Source organism: Electrona antarctica (genome assembly GCF_951216825.1).
Source record: "Electrona antarctica genome assembly, chromosome: 17".
In the NCBI taxonomy this organism is placed as follows: Eukaryota; Metazoa; Chordata; class Actinopteri; order Myctophiformes; family Myctophidae; genus Electrona; species Electrona antarctica.
The window spans coordinates 20,362,145-20,382,448 of NC_136798.1; the positions used below are offsets into that span (position 1 = coordinate 20,362,145).

At 40.9% G+C, this 20,304-nt stretch overlaps 1 protein-coding gene across 1 annotated transcript in view; it reads left to right on the forward strand.

Moving 5' to 3' along the window:
• Window positions 1–4,004: 4,004 nt before the first annotated feature.
• Window positions 4,005–20,304, forward strand: part of impg1a (interphotoreceptor matrix proteoglycan 1a) — a gene marked incomplete at its 5' end in the record, with an annotated part of 65,317 nt that continues 49,017 nt past the window's right edge. Inside the window, 5 exons of the mRNA XM_079526321.1 lie at window positions 4,005–4,041; window positions 9,109–9,324; window positions 10,443–10,609; window positions 17,006–17,043; window positions 20,149–20,186. Coding sequence (XP_079382447.1) covers window positions 4,005–4,041; window positions 9,109–9,324; window positions 10,443–10,609; window positions 17,006–17,043; window positions 20,149–20,186 — 496 coding nt within the window. The remainder of the gene's footprint in view (window positions 4,042–9,108; window positions 9,325–10,442; window positions 10,610–17,005; window positions 17,044–20,148; window positions 20,187–20,304) is intronic.

A 20,304-nucleotide genomic window follows, 5' to 3' on the forward strand; every position in this document is an offset into this window, starting at 1 on the left:
ATTGATGTTGGTACCAATAGGAGAGATAACAGGCAAACTTTTTTTTTCTTACTATTGGGTCATCAATCATATATCATATTTCAGGATATCCTGATGTCACCGCAATACCGATTGCTGTTCATTCGTGTAGGCATGCATGCAAGACAGCAAGTACACTTCTCTATGCTCTTTTTGCATCACATAAGATCAAGCGGCAGAATTGGAGAATAAAATCAACTCCTAATCTTCCAAGCTCTCCGGAAGATGGCTGAACTTGTCGATAAGGTGTGAGCCTCAGTTGACCTACAGACTACACTACAAGTAAATACTGTCTACTTCCAGCCTTAACCATGCCAAACGGGTCAGCGGTCTCAGCACACGTCCTCAGAGAGCTTAGCCCGTTTAGACCTTACAAACACCTTTGAAAAGTCTTCGGAAAAACTGGACATTTGTATTTAAAAAAAAAAAAGAAAATGTATGTGTTGGCTTGGCTATTCAAAAATAGCAGCTATACAAGCTCACAGTGTGGCACGACGAGAACATTTGGAAAGATCTGAACAATGTTTGAATAATGTATGCCTTTTTTTCCTTCTGGAGTCCATGGAACAAAACATTTTCAGATGGGGGTCCACAGCCAAACATATCAATTTGGGGGTCTGGACAAAAATAAATGACAGATGCTTTTCCGGATTGAAGCGTATATCGTAGTATAGGCTTTCCAGGCCTAAAATGAGGTACCGTACTGATGGCATTCTTCTTTTCACTGTGCTGTTTTCTCTTTCTCTCCTGTCATTTATCAGCTTCTGCTACAGTACTTTTAGGGCTGTCATGATTACAGTTAACAATCAATTGTCACACAAATGATTGTGATTAACGACTTAGTTTGCCTTTTAGGCTTCGTAATCACAAATGTTACAGGGCAGATATTACAAATAACTTAAACATTCAAATAAATCACTGACACATTTAATAATAATAAAAAATCACACCCGTGTGAACTGAGTGGTGTAAGGTCTGTCTGACGTAATGAAATCATGTCTGACGTAATGAAATCACACCCGGGTGTGATTTCATTACCTGGCTTTGTTTGTGCAGAAAAAATGAGCATGGTTGCTATGTTCACCCTGTTCACCCGGGTGTGATTTCATTACGTCATTACAACAGGGTGAACATAGCAACCATGCTAATTTTTTCTGCACAAAAAAGCCAGTTGTAGGAGTGGTTTACACCACTCAAAAATCTTTCCAAAAGAATTACGAAATAGCGGAAATAGTTGATTACAACACGTGTTGTAAGCTTGTAGATCTGATATTTCTGCAATGCAATTATCTCAAATAATTGCGATTAGACAATTATGTAATAATTGTGACAGGCTTAAGTAGCCTACTTTACCAACATTTGGTGAGAGATAAAGAAATGATGAAGACAGAGGACCGCACACGCCTTGGTGCTGGGGTGACAAAATGAATAGCAAAAAATAAGTGACCATGGCAAATGGTGGAAAATATTAAAAAGCCTTCATTGTGAAGGCAATCTCTGGCCTTCAGCAGATTACTTTTGCCAGAACGCGTCCTTTTAACAGCTAAAAAATAAAAAATGAATGTTTGCACTCTGAACTAAAGGCTTACACTCTGAACTTAAGTACGAGAGGCGAGCATGAAAGTCTATAAACAACACGATAGGCTTGCACACTGACAGATGAATATTGAGGCACCATGGATGCAAACATACTTTAGTCTTACTTACAAAAGTGCAAAAAGTGACATGGTGAAAATAACGACGTTTTGGTCTTCAGACCATCATCAACACTGAATGCAGGGACCACTGCCCATAGCAGTGGTCCATATCAGTGGTCCATACAGCCCATAGCAGTGGTCCATATCAGTGGTCCATATAGCCCATAACAGTGGTCCATATAGCCCATAGCAGTGGTCCATAACAGTGGTCCATATAGCCCATAACAGTGGTCCATAGCAGTGGTCCATATCAGTGGTCCATATAGCCCATAGCAGTGGTCCATAACAGTGGTCCATATAGCCCATAGCAGTGGTCCATAACAGTGGTCCATATAGCCCATAGCAGTGGTCCATAACAGTGGTCCATATAGCCCATAGCAGTGGTCCATAACAGTGGTCCATATAGCCCATAGCAGTGGTCCATATCAGTGGTCCATATAGCCCATAGCAGTGGTTGCATGGATCCAAAACCCATTAATTTCTCCCATGTACAATAGAGATTTCCAAAAATAAATATGTATAGTTTTAAGCTTAGAATCAACTAAGCCATCCAGGATCCTGGTGAATCATGACCATAAAAATTCAGTTGGGAATTATATGATGTACTATAGGCCGCCGCCTATATTTAACAAATACCTTTTGTTTTGCTGTTTCCAAAGAAATAAATAATCACAGAATCAATGTTTTATGGTCATCATGATTCACCAGGAGCCTGGATGGCTTGATTCTATAGGCTTAAAATGGTAAAAGGTGCATTTATATAGCACCTTTATCCAAGGCGCTTTACATAGATTGTAGATTACATTCACCCATTCACACACACATTCATACACAGATGGTGGAGGAAACCAATGCAAGGCACCAACCTGCACATCAGGAGCTATAGGGGTTCAGTGTCTGGCTCAAGGACACCTCGACACTAACTCTCTAAAATAATTGATATACGTGTTGTAATCTCTAATTGGACCCTCGTCTGGTTCTGACAGACTGGTAGTGTGTGCAGGCAGGGTAGTGTGTGATAATCCGGTTGAATATTCCGGTACGGCGACTGCGGCGGCGGGCCCGGGAGAACAATAACACGACACGAGACAGTATCACGCTAAAGGTTCACAAAGTTTATTACACAAATAGGAACATATAGTGCTGGATATAGTGCTGGATCATAATGACGTGACAATAAGATATGACCTTGCTGGCGCTGAGATGTCTCGTAGCCTATCTATAAAGTATGCTGCAGTACACAATACATATCAAGTACACTGTATCTCAAGTTCAAGTACACAGACTTGGATGTACATGGGCAACTCATAATATAACAATACGTATTTTCGGAAATCTCTATGGTAAAAATAAATGGTGCAACAACAAAATGGCCGCCACTGCGACTAGGTAGGCAGTAGGCCTATCGAGGTGACCAAGGGTCATGACACTCAACCAAGGCACAGTGAGTGCCATAACTCGGCCATCTATTGTTACATTTCACTGAATTCTACACCCACGATGCATGCAAATGTACTGCATTTGTGTCCATGGAGCGCACAACTTTGTGCATGGGTTCGGGTGGCCAAGTGACGTATGCGGAAGTGTGGCCGTGATACCTCACTGCCTTGACCTGCGTTTTCAACCCAGCGCTGTGACTGTTCGACTACTGGCCTGGCCAATCACATAGGGCTTTCCGAGAACTGTGGCGAGCACTCGCTCTCCCTGTAGTTTACCACCTCTCTCTATTAGGCCTACAGAGCGAGCCCACCTCCTCCTCCTCCTCTCCTCAGCTCTCTAAACCTCCCTTCAGACTGCATCGCGTCTGAAATGGTCGAGAAATGACAAAGTTACCATGTGGGGGTTCCCAGGGGGTCCCCGGAACATCCAGACCCCCAGGAACGCGCCCAGGGGGGCAGGCTGGTTCCGGAAAACCGGCCAAGGTCCGAAACGGTTGAGAAATCACAGAGTTACAGTGTGGGGGAATTAGCAGACCTCTCTCTCTCTCTCTGCACGCACGCTTCACATTGTAACTAGCAGGCAAAAGTGCAACACTCCGTTTCTAGCTCAACAGCGCCACTTTGGCACCTGTTGGTACCCTAAACATACATAGGAACATACAGACATAGGGAGGGACGGACATTGCTGTTCCTTGGAGTGGCTGCACCACTCAAAAAAGTCACGCACGCGCTATGGGGGCCCCAAAACAATTACTGGCCCAGGGGCCCTCGTGGGGGTTCATCCGTCCCTGCTCCTTTCCTCGACTCCCTTTAACCTCACCTTTCCTTTGCTCCCGTGGACAGATGCCCCATGACAGAAAGCCACTTACAGGATGAGTCCCTCAGGCGTAAAGCGGGATTATGTCTGAGCAGTAGATAAAAAGATTATTCCCGAAACGGTGCGTGCTTTTTTAAACTCGTCACTCCTCCCGCACTTCCACTCTCTCCCACTGACTCCCAGTCCGTGTGTGTGTGTGTGTGTGTGTGTGTGTGTGTGTGTGTGTGAGGGTGTGTGACACTGTGTGTGCGTGCGTATCACGTGTCATAAGTTTGTAGGCACCGCCACCACTGGGGTTGTTATGGTCATCTGTGAGAGGTCGGGTGCTGGTTGAATTCATTAGGGATTTATTTCGTCATCCGTTGGGGAAGGCAGGAAGTTTGGTTGGGCCTAAATGAGCAGCCAGCTACATGCAAGATCGTCCCGTATAGCCAGAGATCCAGCAGTGTACCCGAGCCAATGAGCTCATCTTGAGGTGAAGGACACCTGGATTCATTATTCAAATTTGGGCAAAAGCAAATACTCTTAAAGCCAGAATGCCTTGGAAATTTTTACTTTTGCTGTCACTTCTCTCTCTCCAAGCCAACGGAATTAAAGGTAAGCTAAGGTTTTGTTCACAAAGCCACTATCCTTCTGAACCTTGACAGTAATAGTTTTTTTTGTGAATGTATGTGAAGCATTGACAATGACTTGACTTGTGAATGTATCTGAAGTAAGGCCAATACCAACAGACTCGTTTGAACTTGGCATATACGTAGGCCTACTGCATGCATACCATTTTAAATTGTAACCTACCTGTATATAGGCAAGAACATCTAATAAAATGCTTAACTATCAAATAAATAATAAACACAAAAGCACTGAAAAGGCATTTCGGGACATTGTCCCAAAGGAAATTCACACACCTGCAAGTATATAAACTGAGTTTTGGGATGACATTAAATTCAGTGGACAAAATTCATCATTTATTCATCAGTGTTAAAAATCATTTGGTTACAGACGTAATATCTAAAGTCTGTTTCCAAATAAAGTTTTTTTTTCCATGTGTCTCGGCAGGCAAACTGCTTATATTAATTCAGTCAAACCATTTTCAGGCATATTTTCCGTTCAAAGCCAGACTTTAATGGATAGTTCTACTTTTAAAATGTATTTTTAGGTGCTTATATAAGCAACACATTCTCACAGAGAACACATATATTTCCCAAATGGCAAAGATGTATTATGTGCTCTTGAGGAAATTGCAATACCTAGCCTTATAACCCACTTCAAAATACACCCACTAGACAGACTATAGAATGCCATTTAGTGGACTGTGGAGAACTTTACCAGAAGTGCTGAACAAGTACTGTGAGGGCATATAGACGGTTTTAACTTAAAGAAGTCTCGAGAGAATGGATAATCCGTTATTCTGGCTCATAACTCTACCCACAAACCACAATGTATAATTTAGCAGTATACTGTACTGGTTCTGAAACAGGTCACGGACCCCTGAAATGATATGCATTTGGCCATAGAGCCCCATCTGAAAATATTTTGTGCCGGCTAGGGACCCCAATAATAAGGGAAGATTTTGTGGCGTTAAAAATGTCAAGGTTTAACTAAATGTTTTGAAGAGAGCTGATCTATACAAGCACACGCAACGCGTTGTGATCGGCTATTTTTTAATAGCCAGAGTCTCAAATACCGGTAGATTTTTCTTTTTTAACTGTTGACTCATTTTGCTGGGGATCCCCATGGAACACCTTCATAACCCTGACCTTCATAGGACTGAGGCCGATTCTAAAAAAGTTTCTTCTAAATACAAAAAGTTTTCTGAAAAACCTATGTTTCTATGTCAGTAGTGCTCAACCTTTTTCATGTCAAGGACCCCCAGAATTATTTGTATTTGGCTGCGGACCCTCATCTGAAAATATGACCCCCCAGAAGCAAAGAATTGAGTAGAGTTAAAAATGTTCGCTCTGAAAGAATACATATTCAAAGATTTGCGCCACATTTTCACGATTTTTCAAAAAGCTGTTTGCTTTGTTTGGGGAAACAGGGCAATTTACAAATGTGTGAGTAAGAGTTTTGCGCTTGTGGTTTCCTTAGAAACATGTGAAAGTCGGCGATACTGGTAGTATTTCCCTCAAAAAATCCTAACAAGAATGCAGTGGGGAGCAGTGCTGCACAATGCATCGAAAACATATTCTTGTCATCGCAATATCAAAATGCACAATATACATATTGCAAAATACTTACATACATAAAATTATAGGAGATTATTTAACTTGTTTTCAGGTTTTTAATCATTTCAAACAATCCAGGTATAAAGGATGTTTTTGCTTAGATGAGAAGAACATGGTTAAGGGGAGCAGTGACAAACTGTATTGCTAAATTGGTGGATCAAATTCATTGCTAAGAGCATGTTGTAGCCAGGTGCAATGTTTTCACATGGAATAGAAATTATAATTAATGCATTTCTTCTTCTTTTTAGTACAAGCTATATCTGGGTTCTATGTTAGCAGCAAATCAAAGACAGACAGATAATAAAACTGTACAGTTCAGTGTTTGTTTACTTATCGAGTCATATCCTCATCTCAATATTCAACAATGTTATCTCGTATCGCATTCTCATTATACAATATACATCATACAACAAAGTATAAAATAAGGCTTATGTGTTTAAAGAGCTACTACAAATTACTTGACAGGAACACCTGGAGAGTTAACATGGAGAGTCTAACACATCTTGTGTACAGCCATGAACATGGGCCTACTGACGGCAACGAGAAGGCTCGCGTGTTTTCACGAACTACCCGCTTCACATTTTTCTGTGTCAGGCCGAGGGTTCAACCGCACAACCTTGTATATTATTTATAAAACATTCTCGAACGCAGTGGTTGTCAAACGTACATCTTAAGGACCATTATTTTGGTTCCATTTGTACGCTCTCAGAGTTTCAAACCTGTCCGGGTCCATTGGGAGGAAGCCTCAAGGTCAAGGAACCCTGAGGGTCTCTGGACCCCACTTAAGAGGATCACTGCTCTAGCCCTTTTAGGGTACCCCCACCAGCCCACCCACCTACAGTAGGCAACATGAAAGGCTCTCAGACACACACACACACACACACACACACACACACACACACACACACACACACACACACACACACACACACACACACACACACACACACACACACACACACACACACACACACACACACACACACACACACACACACACACACACACACACACACACACACACACACACACACACACACACAGGTTCATCAGTGTTTCATCAGCGCCAGGATTTCTTTCAAAATAGCAGCTCGGGGTGCTGCTCAGATATGGCAGCTTTTACTCTGAAAGCCCCCCCCCCCCTTCCGTTCCGTACAAAACACGGGAGAAATAATGTTGCTTGCTTACCTCGCTAAAATTACGATAAAGTCGCTCGATAATCCCTCGCGTTCATATTTTAAACGAGAGGCAGTATAAGAGCTTAGTATATCCATCCGGTCAAAACCACGGAGAGCTCCCTAGATTAGGAGATACGAGCCTTTCTTTCTGAGTGGTAAACAGGGAAGTGAACGGCAGCGCGCATGCGAATATTTTTCTTTAATTTGATATCAATGACAAAGCGCTAGGATGTGTGTACCCGTTATGGCGTATGGATCTTTAAAGGTGCTCTACTGGATTAGTCACCCATTTCAAATGGCATTGAACGAGACAAAATCACGTTTAATCAGAGCATTCAATGCTCCAGTAGACGGGTCAACTGACCTACCAGATCTCAGTAGGCTGCATTCTGTGCGGTTGTTGATCACGGCTACCAACGACGACGCGCGTTGTCAACTAACTACGTGGCCAGATAAAACTGAAATGATGTTAGGGTACTTACGTGGCTGGTTAAAACTGATATGATGTTAGGGTACTTATGTGGCTGGTTAAAACTGATATGATGTTAGGGTACTTACGTGGCTGGTTAAAACTGATATGATGTTAGGGTACTTACGTGGCTGGTTAAAACTGATATGATGTTAGGATACTTACGTGGCTGGTTAAAACTGATATGATGTTAGGGTACTTACGTGGCTGGTTAAAACTGATATGATGTTAGGGTACTTACTGTATGTGGCCGGATAAAACTGATATGTTAGGGTACTTACGTGGCTGGTTAAAACTGATATGATGTTAGGGTACTTACGTGGCCGGATAAAACTGATATGATGTTAGGGTACTTACGTGGCCGGATAAAACTGATATGTTTGGGTACTTACGTGGCTGGTTAAAACTGATTTGAGGTAAGGCTGAGGTTAGGGTTTGTAATGTCGGACAACGTCACTGCTGTCTAAACAGTAGCTGTGATCCAAAACGTCACAATATAACATTTCACGCTGGAGACGGTTGCGGTAGATCAGTAGACTTGAATCAATGAATGCTCTGATTAAACATGATTTCTTTCCCCTTTCAATGCATTGATGGCATTTTAATCCGCTAGCTTAGTTTAGGCACTTATATTGGCACCTTTGTTAAATGCTGCTATATACCACCAGACAGCTGCTAGAAAGCACCAAGAGAAGTTCCCCTATCATTATGAGCCAAAGAATCAGGCTTTACATATGCCAGGACATATGCCCTCACCTCAGTAAACAATATCTTTAGTTTGAGTGATATACAGTGCCGGTTTTGTGTTCCAATTAGTTCATTGACAAGTCAAAAAGGTCATGAAAACAGGAGGAAAAAAAACATCAACTCTAAAAAATTAGCTACATGTAATGTTTCTTCAGTTTTCAAAAAGGTTCCTATCCTAGTCCAGTAGCCTATAGAGCAAGGATGAAACACAGGCCTTAGCAACCGAGATCCTTTAGAAATGGACAATTAACTCTTATCCCTTCTGGCACCAAAACTATGGAATGCACTTCCCATTGAAATCAGAACTGCAGACTCACTCTCAATCTTTTGCCATAGTCTGAAAACCCACCTCTTCAGAGCCTGTAGCACTTGCACACTTCCTTCATTTAGCCTTTGCTTTGCCAAAGGGTGAAATAAATACACCTGAGGCTGAGTTAGAAAACATATGAAGCAGCAAACATTTAGTGTGCCCGGCCACTCACTGAGATCTTCTGTTTTCCTTTCCTTTCCTTTTTTAGCGAGCTCTCAGCAGCACGACTCGGGGTTGAGAACGGATGCCATTAATTCCATGCGTCTGGTCGAGCTGCTCAGGACGACCAGACAGCCCTCTGCGTCTGAACTGGAGCGACATCGAACAAAGAGGTCCGTGTTTCTACGCACTGGAGTCCGAATCTGCCCCAAAGAAACCATCGATGAGGTGGTTGCCAGCCACCAAGCATATTACCAGCTCAGAGGTACCGTTCATTATATTTTTGAATGGTGCTATAGCCACTCCAAGGCACAGCTTTGTGTGTAAGTCTGACCACGGAATTGTCTATTTGTACCATGACCTGCAGCTGCCTTGTAGATCAGCTATTTTCGGCTAAGCAATTTGGTGTGGAGGGAAAAACTGACTTTAGTCAACTAAGTATTGTAGGGTTTAACGCCTTAAGACTTAGTAAACTGGACTCTGTACTTGGGATTGGGAAGCTATTTTTCCCCTGTCTGTACCAAATCTCTCTGCCAAAACATACCTGATCTACAAGCTCACAACTTTGTGAGCTTGTAGAGATTGGCTACATTTGGCTAATGTCCCCCCCCCCCCCCCCCCCCCCGAATAATACAATGTTTAAGTCGATTTTAATGCAGTTTTCTCAGTTTTAGCCATAAATAAAGTATTGTTTCTAATCTTGTCACTGGTCCATGTGCAGTACTGACAGTGACAGATTACCCTGGCATAGTTCTCGAGACCAGATTCGACAAATATCTTCTGAATCCTGATAGATATATTTGGCCGTCGACCCGTATATGAAGATGTTTTGTTCCTGGGAGCTCACAGAAGCAAAGATTTGTGCCACATTTTCCCAATTAAAAAGAAATTGCAGATCTACAAGCTCGTAGTGCGAGTGCCGCGCTACGAGCTTGTATATCTGCTATTTTTCAATAGCTAAGGTGACACAGATGCGTTCCAGGTCCTAATGGGCTAATACAGTGGTTCTCAACCAGTGGTCCAGGGACCACCAATGGTCCTTGAGGGGGTTCCAGTGGTCACCATCTAAATGATGGAGAGTTGGTAACCAAATGGACCTTTATTAGATCTTTAACTCTTGAGTGTAATGATTTTACACTCTACTACACAATCTACACAATAGATTGTAGAATAATTGTTATTTTGATCAATACAGCACGGAATTCTGGACAAATTCGGATAATTTGGACGATTACAAAATATTCTTCAGTTGTGTGTCTGAGAGGCTAAATCTCATCAAATGGTGGTCCATGGCTCAAATGCCCAATAAATAATGGGCCTTGATATGAAAAGGGTTGAAAACCACTGAGCTAAAAATGTCGTTCCATTGTGTTGCCCATGAAGTGTGCCAGGAGGCCGTGTGGGAGGCGTTCAGGATCTTCTACGACCGGATCCCTGGGACGGGGGAGTACCAGAGGTGGGTTCACACCTGCCAGCACGAGTCCCTCTGCATCTCCGACCTGGCCAAGAACTTCAGCAGCACCGACGAGCACATGAACATGATTCACAGGGTAAGGTTCTGCCTCAGTGCCTCAGGTGGCATCCTTACGAATAGTCTATATTTGGACCACAATGGGACACGGTGGAAACAATTGAGGCCCCTGGGTCTTGTAGTGTTATATCCCTTTAGGTTAATCTTTGACTGTACCTGTACAGATTGATTGATTGAAGATTTTATTCACAGTTTGTAGAATGGGTACATTTCAAATTAAAGCACAAGTCAATCACTAATTCTTGAGATAAGGGACAAAACCTTTTTCAAATCAGATTTGTTTTTATTTTAAGAACCATTAAAATGAAATGGATGTATTTGTAGACACAGGTCTCAACTACCAATCTTGAGAAGGAACAGGTTTTTCGCGTAACATTTATTTCTAAAATGGGACATTTATGCACTTTATAACTGATTTATGTCAACTCCGTCAGACACACTAAAATCCCTTTTATTTTAATTTGATAATTTCAACAATACTATAAAGTCCTCGGTTATCTTATAATGGCTTTTAGTAGTCAAGTTAAGTAATACAATTAATTTAATATTGTTTTATTCCAATATCACACTATTATGAAATATCCCATTTCTCAAATCCTTCATTTTCAACCTTTACTTTCAATATTATAACATAAAAACCATGTTAAAAAAAAATAAAAAGCATCATTAAGTAGTATTTCAGTTGGTGTTTCAATACATAAGCACAAAATATTTGACATTGAATCATCTATTTCTTTGGAAATGAACAAAAACATCATGTGACCAACGTCTGACGGAGTTGACGGACATCTGACGGAGTTGACAAGTTGAACTGATTTAGGTTCTAGACCACCCAGGATCTTGATTCTGGTAACTAATCCCACATTTTCAAGGATGAGGAATACAGTGGTACTATTTAGATTTGCCCTGTGACCATGGCAGCCATTTTTCAAAATGGCCGCCACCTGCTGTTACTTTACAATAACTCAAGTTCTACACCACCTAGGATCTTGATTCTGGTGACTAATCATACATTTTCAAGGATGTGGGATACATTGGTACTATTTAGATTTGTCCTGTGACCATGGTAGACATTTTTCAAAATGGCCGCCAACTTTCTGTTATTTCCCAATAACTCAAGTTCTACACCACCTAGGATCTTGATTCTGGTGACTAATACTACATTGTCAAGGATGAGGAATACAGTAGTACTATTTAGATTTATCCTGTGACAATGGCAGCCATTTTCAAAAATGGCGGACCTGCTATTATTTTACCAATTAGTCAGGGAATATTATCAGAATGTCAAATATGGGAATACATTTCTTACCAAGAGTTTTCTTGTTTGTAAAGGTGTCTACTAACATATCCCACATTGGTTTCTATTGAACCACCCTAGGGGAATTTTTGACAGCTGCTGAAAGTTGGGTACCATCAACAACCAATATAAGGCTAAATGTTCTAATTTTCATTATGCTTTAAGTAGCATGTGGCATGTCAAACGAGGGGGTTTTCATGATTCTGAATCCATTCCAAGCATTAGTTTTGCACGAAAAACACTCCTTGGGCTAAAAACGGCCATAGCCATCATCACAGATGTGATGAGGTAAGCACATTTGGGCACATTTGGGCAAGTGGCTATGGCCAAACTAGGGGGTCTATGGCCAAACTAGGGGTCAAACTCCTTGGGCTAAATTCGGCCATATCCACTTGCCCAAATGTGCCCAAATGTGCTGACCTAATCACATTTGTGATGACGGCTATGGCCGTTTTCAGCCCAATGAGTGTTTTTCGTGCATAGCTAATGCTTGGAATGCATTCAGAATCATGAAAACCCCCTAGTTTGACATGTCACATGCTATAAGCATAATGAACATTTTGCCTTATATTGGTTGTTGATGGTACCCCAACTTTCAGCAGCTGTCAAAAGTTCCCCTAGGGTGGTTGAATATAAAGCAATATGGGATATGTTAGTAGACACCCTTCCAAACACATTGGTGAAGAAAATTCTTGGTAAGGAATTAATTACCAGATTTTATTAATATCCCCATACTAAATAACGTTCTAATAATGTTCTAGACCACCTATAGACCCGACTTCACCAACAGAGACCCGGGTGACACCTAAACAACAAGTTTGGACAGCCCCACGAATTAGTGTTACGGAAAATAGCAAGTGTCTTGGAGGCAGCCAACATCTGTCGAGGCGATGGGGTGGCCTTTGAGAAGTTTGCGCTTCAAGTACAGTCGCTGGTAGGCATGCTAACAACCCTAGGCCCAGAGGGAGACACAGCACTTAGATGCGGCTCACAAGTTGCACGACTCCTCAACAAGCTGCCACCAGAGATAAGAGTTGAATTCCGCCGCACAATGCTCTGCGGCCCAGGAGCAACCAACACCCTGTTGGAGTTCTCAGAGTGGTTGAAGCACGAGTCCTAGCCATATAGCCTGTGCAAAGGCAAACACCTTGAAGTCCTGCTTGAGGTGAACAGTGAGCGAAAGACTCTGCCTCAACGGAAAACCTGAAGATCTGCCTTCAGAACTATCAGGCAGGATGTGCAGACACTGAAGGCATCAGTGTCGTTCTCTGTGTCCCCAGCATGTCAACCAAAGCAATGTTACCAAATCAAAGGAGCCTTCACCTCAAGTCACCTGGGGCTGGGTGAGCAATCGTATCCTGTATCTAGCCTCACAACTAAATACAGACACTTGGCCAGACTGCCGCTACAACGGTTTGAAAGGGTCAAACCCCTCATCCTGATTGGGGAAGACCACCCCACCTAATCACACCAACCGAACAATTGAGGTTGGGGCCTCCAGGTGGGCCAGCAGCCATCTTCACAAGACTGGGCTGGACCCTGCAGGAAAGCAATCTCCAGCCAAGACAATGTAAGAGCCCCAGAACACAGAGCTCATGAGGACGGAGAAACACTGGCAGGAGGCCACCAAGATACAATGCCCAAGAGACCCAGAGTGTGCCACCGCTCGCAGTAAGGAGATCAACTGCTGCAGCAACGATGTCATGAAAGGCAAGTCTCTACCAAAAAACCCCTGAACCTAATCGGGGTGTCAAGAGACCAAAGTTTCTCCCCCACAGTTCCCTGCAGTGGCCAGTGAGGTCAAACTGTGCGTCTGTGCCTGAAAGGGACAAGTCAAAGGCCATAAAGCCCACCTACTGTAATGTCCTGTCAGTAGCAACTCAACCTGCACCTGAAATAAGCCCTGACCCCTCCCAGAGAAAGTTCATCCTTGAAAATGTAATGATTAGTCGCCAGATCCAAGATCCTTGGTGGTCTAAAACTTGAGTTATTGGTAAAATAACAGCAGGTTGGTGGCCATTTTGAAAAACAATGGCTTCCATGGTCACAGGACAAATCTAAATAGTACCATTGTATTCCTCATCTTTTAAAATGTATGATTACATTGATTAGTCACCAGAATCAAGATCCTAGGTGGTCTATAACTTGAATTATTGGTAAAATAACAGCAGGTTGGTGGCCATTTTGAAAAACAATGGCTGGCATGGTCACAGGACCAATCTAAATAGTACCACTGTATTCCTCATCTTTTAAAATGTATGATTAGTCACCAGAATCAAGATCCTAGGTGGTCTAAAACTTGAGTTATTGTAAAATAACAGCAGGTGGCGGCCATTTTGAAAAATGGCTGCCATGGTCATAGGGAAAATCTAAATTGTACCACTGTATCCCTCATCCTTGAAAATGTAATATTAGTCACCAGAATCAAGATCCTAGGTGGTCTAAAACTTGAGTTATTGTGAAATAACATCAGGTGGCGGCCATTTTGGAAGATGGCTGCCATGGTCACCACGAGACAAATCTGTGATGGCCCTATAGCCAAAAATGTTCCTTAAGGCATGCTCTAACTGTCTGCCAAATTAGAATACTTCCCATTATTCAAAAACTATCATTTTATTGTTTTGGGAACACTTTTGTCAACTCCGTCAGATACATGTCAACTCCGTCAGACACAAAACCTGATGGAGTTGACGTCTGACGGAGTTGACAAAATGGCATTTGTTTTCATCTTAACCCTCTGTAGTACAATTTATCCATTTAGATTTTTTCTTCAGTTGTTAGCTAAACCTAACCCTAAACTAAAATACTAAACATTATTTTGGAATTCTTAACAAAGATCATAATAATGTCCTGACGGAGTTGACATGTAAAGGCTGTGACCACATTGATATCAACATTGTTTGTTTAAAATATCAAACAATTGAATGCTTGTCAGACCAGGTGCTCCACTGTTGCAACAAATATAAACAGGACTTGGAAAAGGAGTCTTCAGGCTAAATCTGTCGACAATATTTTCTGATTAATTTAAGACTTTCAAAAAACCTGACGGAGTTGACGGAGACGTGGGACACACATTTGATATGAGATATTTAATTTAAAATATAAATTAAAATTAACTGTGTATATTGTTTGCTATGTTGTTGACAATCTACTTTCATTTAGTATGTATATTTATGTGATTGTGACAGTATTAGACACTTTTTTGGCCGTTTGAAATTGTGACAACTTGCTGGGGACAGGCTAAATACAGGCCTTTTTGGGTACAGTGCCTGCTTTTAACTAATTTAGATGGCATATGAAAAAATATATAATGAAATTAATGGCATAAGAATACACAACTGTATTACATTTAACTTTGCAAGTGCTTTTATTTTTATGAATTAATTTATTTTTAACATAAATAAGGCTCTTATGTGTGGGACATGTTTTTTCCACTTTTGTCCCTCATCTCAAGAATGAGTGCAATACAAAAACTGCTATACGAGGATAAAACCAGAAAAAGCACTAAGACTTTGTCTTTAATTTGCATCAGGGTCCTTAATCAGTTAACAAACTTGTTAAAGGACCACTTCACCACTTTCAACTTATCTTTATATAATTGGTCCTCACTAATGTTCATGACAAAATACCACACATTTTCTGTGTCTCATGAGAGGGCTGTGGGCATCATTGTTAGGCAGATTTGTTTAAAACAAGATTTAAAACATATATACAGTATATTTAGATTTTTAATATCCTGATAATGATGGCCTCCATTATCGTATTGCATTGTAGTTGTCTGTCTAACCATCGGTTGCTGCTGCTGCTGTAGCCAGTGGTGGAAAGTATCAATATTGCAATGTAGATATTCTCTGTTACAAGTAAAAGTCAAAATGTACATGCGTAAAAGGGCTAGCGCCCCCACGGCAGCCAAATGTACTTAAGAGTACCAAAAGTACAAAGTACTGCAGAATGTCCTATTTCACAAGTTTTCAAATGTATAAAATGTATATGAAAATAGCAGATTGTGAGCTTGTAGATCGGCTATTTTCACATGGACGAAATGTATATAGGGCTGAAGTGTATATGTTTTGCAATAATAATCAAAGTAACTAGTAACTAAAGTTTTCAATAAATGTAGTGGAGTAAAAGTACAATATTTGCCTCTGAGATGTACTGTAGTGGTAAAAGTATTGGAAATTGTAAGTAGAAAAAGTAGAAATACCTCAAAATTGTACTTAAGTACAGTACTTAAGTAAATGTACTGAATTCCACCACTGGCTGTAGCCAACAGGACGATTAAGTTTAGTTTACTAGTTGGCAAGCGGTTGCATTTGTGACACATTGCACTGATCACACTCATCATGGCTACAGCTGCCCTGCCTCTTTGTGAGCAGAATGGCTCTTTTCCATGCCAAGACTTCCAACACTAAACCGTTTGCTTTGAGCTGCAGAAAATATTTATCAGATGTGTTGTTTATTTGTGCGTTGCCAATGTGTCTTCTTTCATACATAATATGTATGCACACTCTGAAGTGGGCACAGTCACAGTCATTACATATCAGCACTGAATCATTCATTATTTCATGTTGTACTGTATGTACTTTGTACAGTAGGTTTATTCATTGTATGGGTGTTTGTACAGCAAAAGATGAAAAATCCTCTATAGTCAAACACGTCAACAGTACTGGACATGATACATGCACCCTGAGGTTTCAAGGCATAGAATATGTAAATCCTTTAAAGAGAGGTGGGGATAGAGACCGGTTATTGCAAAGAGAAGCATTTTGGATCCATTTCTTAAATAATGAATTTCCTAAAAGGTCTAAATGAAGAAATGACAAAAGCCTGCATGCCGAAATGCGTCTGTTTGGTAAGGTTTGACTGCTGCTGCGGATCCTATGAATTATTTGAATCCCAACTCATGAAATTACAATATCATTCCTACCATCTGTCTGTCTGTCGACAAAAGCACTCAACCTACCGGTATATGTCATAATAAGCAACATCTGGCCTATTGGTTCTAGTGTTAAAGATGAAGAGACAGGCAATCATCCGTTTGTGTCAACGTTCAGTCTGATAACAAGCACTTCACAAACACTGGAATTGTGTTTTTGTTTTTCTCTCCATTCTTTTCAGAGGATGAACCGATGGCAAAATGGAAGACCACCGTCACGGTAAGGTCTAATAATGTTTCTCTGTGTGTTTGATCCTCTGCTGTCTGCCACGGCATATACTCTCAATTTATCCTGTTACTGCTCGGAAAATGTTATTTTCCACAGCAGTGGTTCCCACAGCAAGTGTTCGCGGTCTGGTCCACCCATCTGGTGTTAACACTTAGTTGTTCAAAATAAAAGGTGCTAGAGTGCCAAGCAGATTTTATTCTAAAAAGTCCTGCCTTCAATTTCCCCCCAAAACCGGGATGAATAATGTTCCATTACTACCTCGCGGCTCGCGCTACTAAGTCTGATCTCTCTCTAGATGCATTAATATTCCAAATGAGATGCTTGGTTAAGTCAGAAATTAGGACAGAACATCGGAGTTCTGATCAAAACCATGGACAGTCTGGGCCATGGCTCAGCGGTCCAGGCACCTTGGCTGGTAATCCAGTCTGGCAGTGTGCCAGACTCCCGATCTCGACGGCCTTTACTGCATGTCTTCCCCCCCCATCTCTCTCCCCAAGTCCCCATTAACAATAAGGCTGAGCTCAGACCTTTACTGCATTGCTGTATGCTTGTTGGATGAATGTTGTGTAGTGTCATGGCCGCCCCAATGCATTTCCAATGGAGGTCACATGGTTTGACACAACATTTGTGTTGTGTGAGGGGGAGGGGGCAGTCGAAACACAGCTGAAAGCCATACAACAGACCATGTGACCTCCATTGGAAATGCATTGGGGCGGCCATGACACCATGACAGGCCTAAGGCTGAGCTCACACCTTTAATGCACTGCATTGTTGTTGTGAGTGTCATGGCCGCCCCCAATGCATTTCCAATGGAGGTCACATGGTCTGTTGTATGGCTTTCAGCTGTGTTTCGACTGCGCCCCTCCCCCTCACACAACACAATGTTGTGTCAAACCATGTGACCTCCATTGGAAATGCATTGGGGCGGCCATGAAACTACACAACAACAGCAATGCAGTGCATTAAAGGTGTGAGCTCAGCCTAAGTGTTAAGTGGTCAGATGGGTGAGCCACGTGCAATCGATGTGTTCCGGCTTGGAACAATGGAACTATAACACCGGCGTCGCAATCAAAACATAATATTCAAGGTTAAAAAAAAAATATATATATATATACCTTGACATTTGCTTTGACACTTACTTAAGTAAAAGTATCAATACTGTGATGTAGAGCTACTCCGTTACAAGTAAAAGTCTGGAATTCAAAATGTAGTTGAGATGTCCTTGTGCAGAATTGCCCATTTCAAGTTTTCAAATGCATAAAAATCTTTTGAAAATAGCAGATGGGGTCCGGGGCCAAATACTGTAGATGTGTTTGATGTAGATCCATTTGGGTGTCCTTAATTGCCAAGAAAAGGTTTTGAGAAACACTGCTCTACTACATCTTCTCATCCTTGGCTTATCATCCTTTATTCATGTGTTACTCGCTATTTGCAATAGATACTGGTTTTCCAATTGGAAACGTGACCTCAGAGAAGTGGAATGGCAATTTGAAGGGATATGGAACTAAGCAACGAAACATGTTTGCAGAGAGATTGTAATCATACTATAAATGCGCATCCCTCTGGTGTTATTAGAATGTTGTGGATATCAGATTCAACTACATACGGTATCATTGTAGCTGTTGGAGTAATTATTTGTGTCGACATGTTGAAAACAAGTCAAGTAAAGTCATGTCTTCTGTACACAGACTTCAAATACACAGTTGTTGTTCCCTTACTTAGATTAACTTTGTTTTCAAATGTGATATTTACCTTCAGCATTATCTTAAACAGATGCATCATTATATCAGTCCTCATGATGAGAGAATAAGGCCAGGCAATGTTCAATCTGATGGCGGTAATTTGCAGAATACATAATTTAACCTCTACAGGCACAACTTCCTGTTGCATTCTCCCAACAGCTCTGAAGACCTGCTGAATGTTGACATTATCCCCAAATTCAATTTCCACATTTCCCAACTATAGGGCTGCAAGATATGGACAACATTTCATATCTCGGTATTTATACCAAATATTGCAATATCGATATGATATACGGTATTACCGTTAACATTTCATATTATATATTTTAAGTTGTTGCAACATTGAAAACTAACATTATTCAAAAAACTCCATAATAACAAGTCAATATCACTCTTAATTTGAAGTGCTATCGGGTTCCCACACTATTTGATATTCCAAGTGTAGTGACAATGAAAACTAGCATGGATGGGATGTTGCTGGGTTCAGAAGTGGACGAGCCTGGAAACCAGACAAATATGCAGTGGTGGAAAAAGTAATCTACTGAAATGTTTTACTTAAGTAAAAGAATCAATACTGTAATATAGAAATAACTAAGTAAAAGTCCACAATTCAAAATGTATTTGAGTACAAATACAAATGTATTGGCATCAATATGTATTCAAGGTACCAAAAGTAAAAGTACTCATTATGCAGAATGTCTAATTTCAAGTTTTAAAAAGTATAAAAATCTTCTGAAAATGGCAGATCTACAAGCTCACATTGTGAGCTTGATTGGCTATTTTCAAATGGCTGAAGTGGTTAATGTATGTTTTGCAATGATAATCAGAATCGACAAAGTAACTAGCAACTAAAGTTTTGAAATAAATGTAGTGCAGTAAAAGTACAAAATGTAGTGCAGTAAAAGTACAATATTTGCCTCTGAATTGTAGTGGAGTAGAAGTACTGAAACATTTACACTCATGTAAAGTACAAATACCTCAAAATTGTACAGTGCTTAAGTAAAAGTACTCCACCACTGCAAATATACCATTGCAAAACAAACATTGCTCTCTGTGATATTAGTCTGACCATGCCAGGCTATAATACTGTAGTAGCTGTTAGGCAATTGTCACCATACATTGTCGCATTAATTTGTTAATGTACGTAACTGGCAACCGCATCCCTATTTTGGGAAACATGTTAAAAAATTATCACTTAATTTTTCAAGAAGTAAAACAATAATATAGTATAATTAATACAATATATATATATATATATATATATATATATATATTTTTTTTTACTATATACTGTATAAGGAAAGGGGCTTAAGAGGTTATAAATTCAGTGCATTTTCTGTCTTCTTATTTGCAGAGCACCACCTACAGCACCACCTACTCCTGAGATTACAGGTGAGGGAAATGTGATACTACAACTACTACTAGTACTACTACTACTACTACACGCAACACGTCGTGATGCGACATGTTGCGTGCTTGTAGATCTGCTATTTTCACCAGTTTGCAGTTT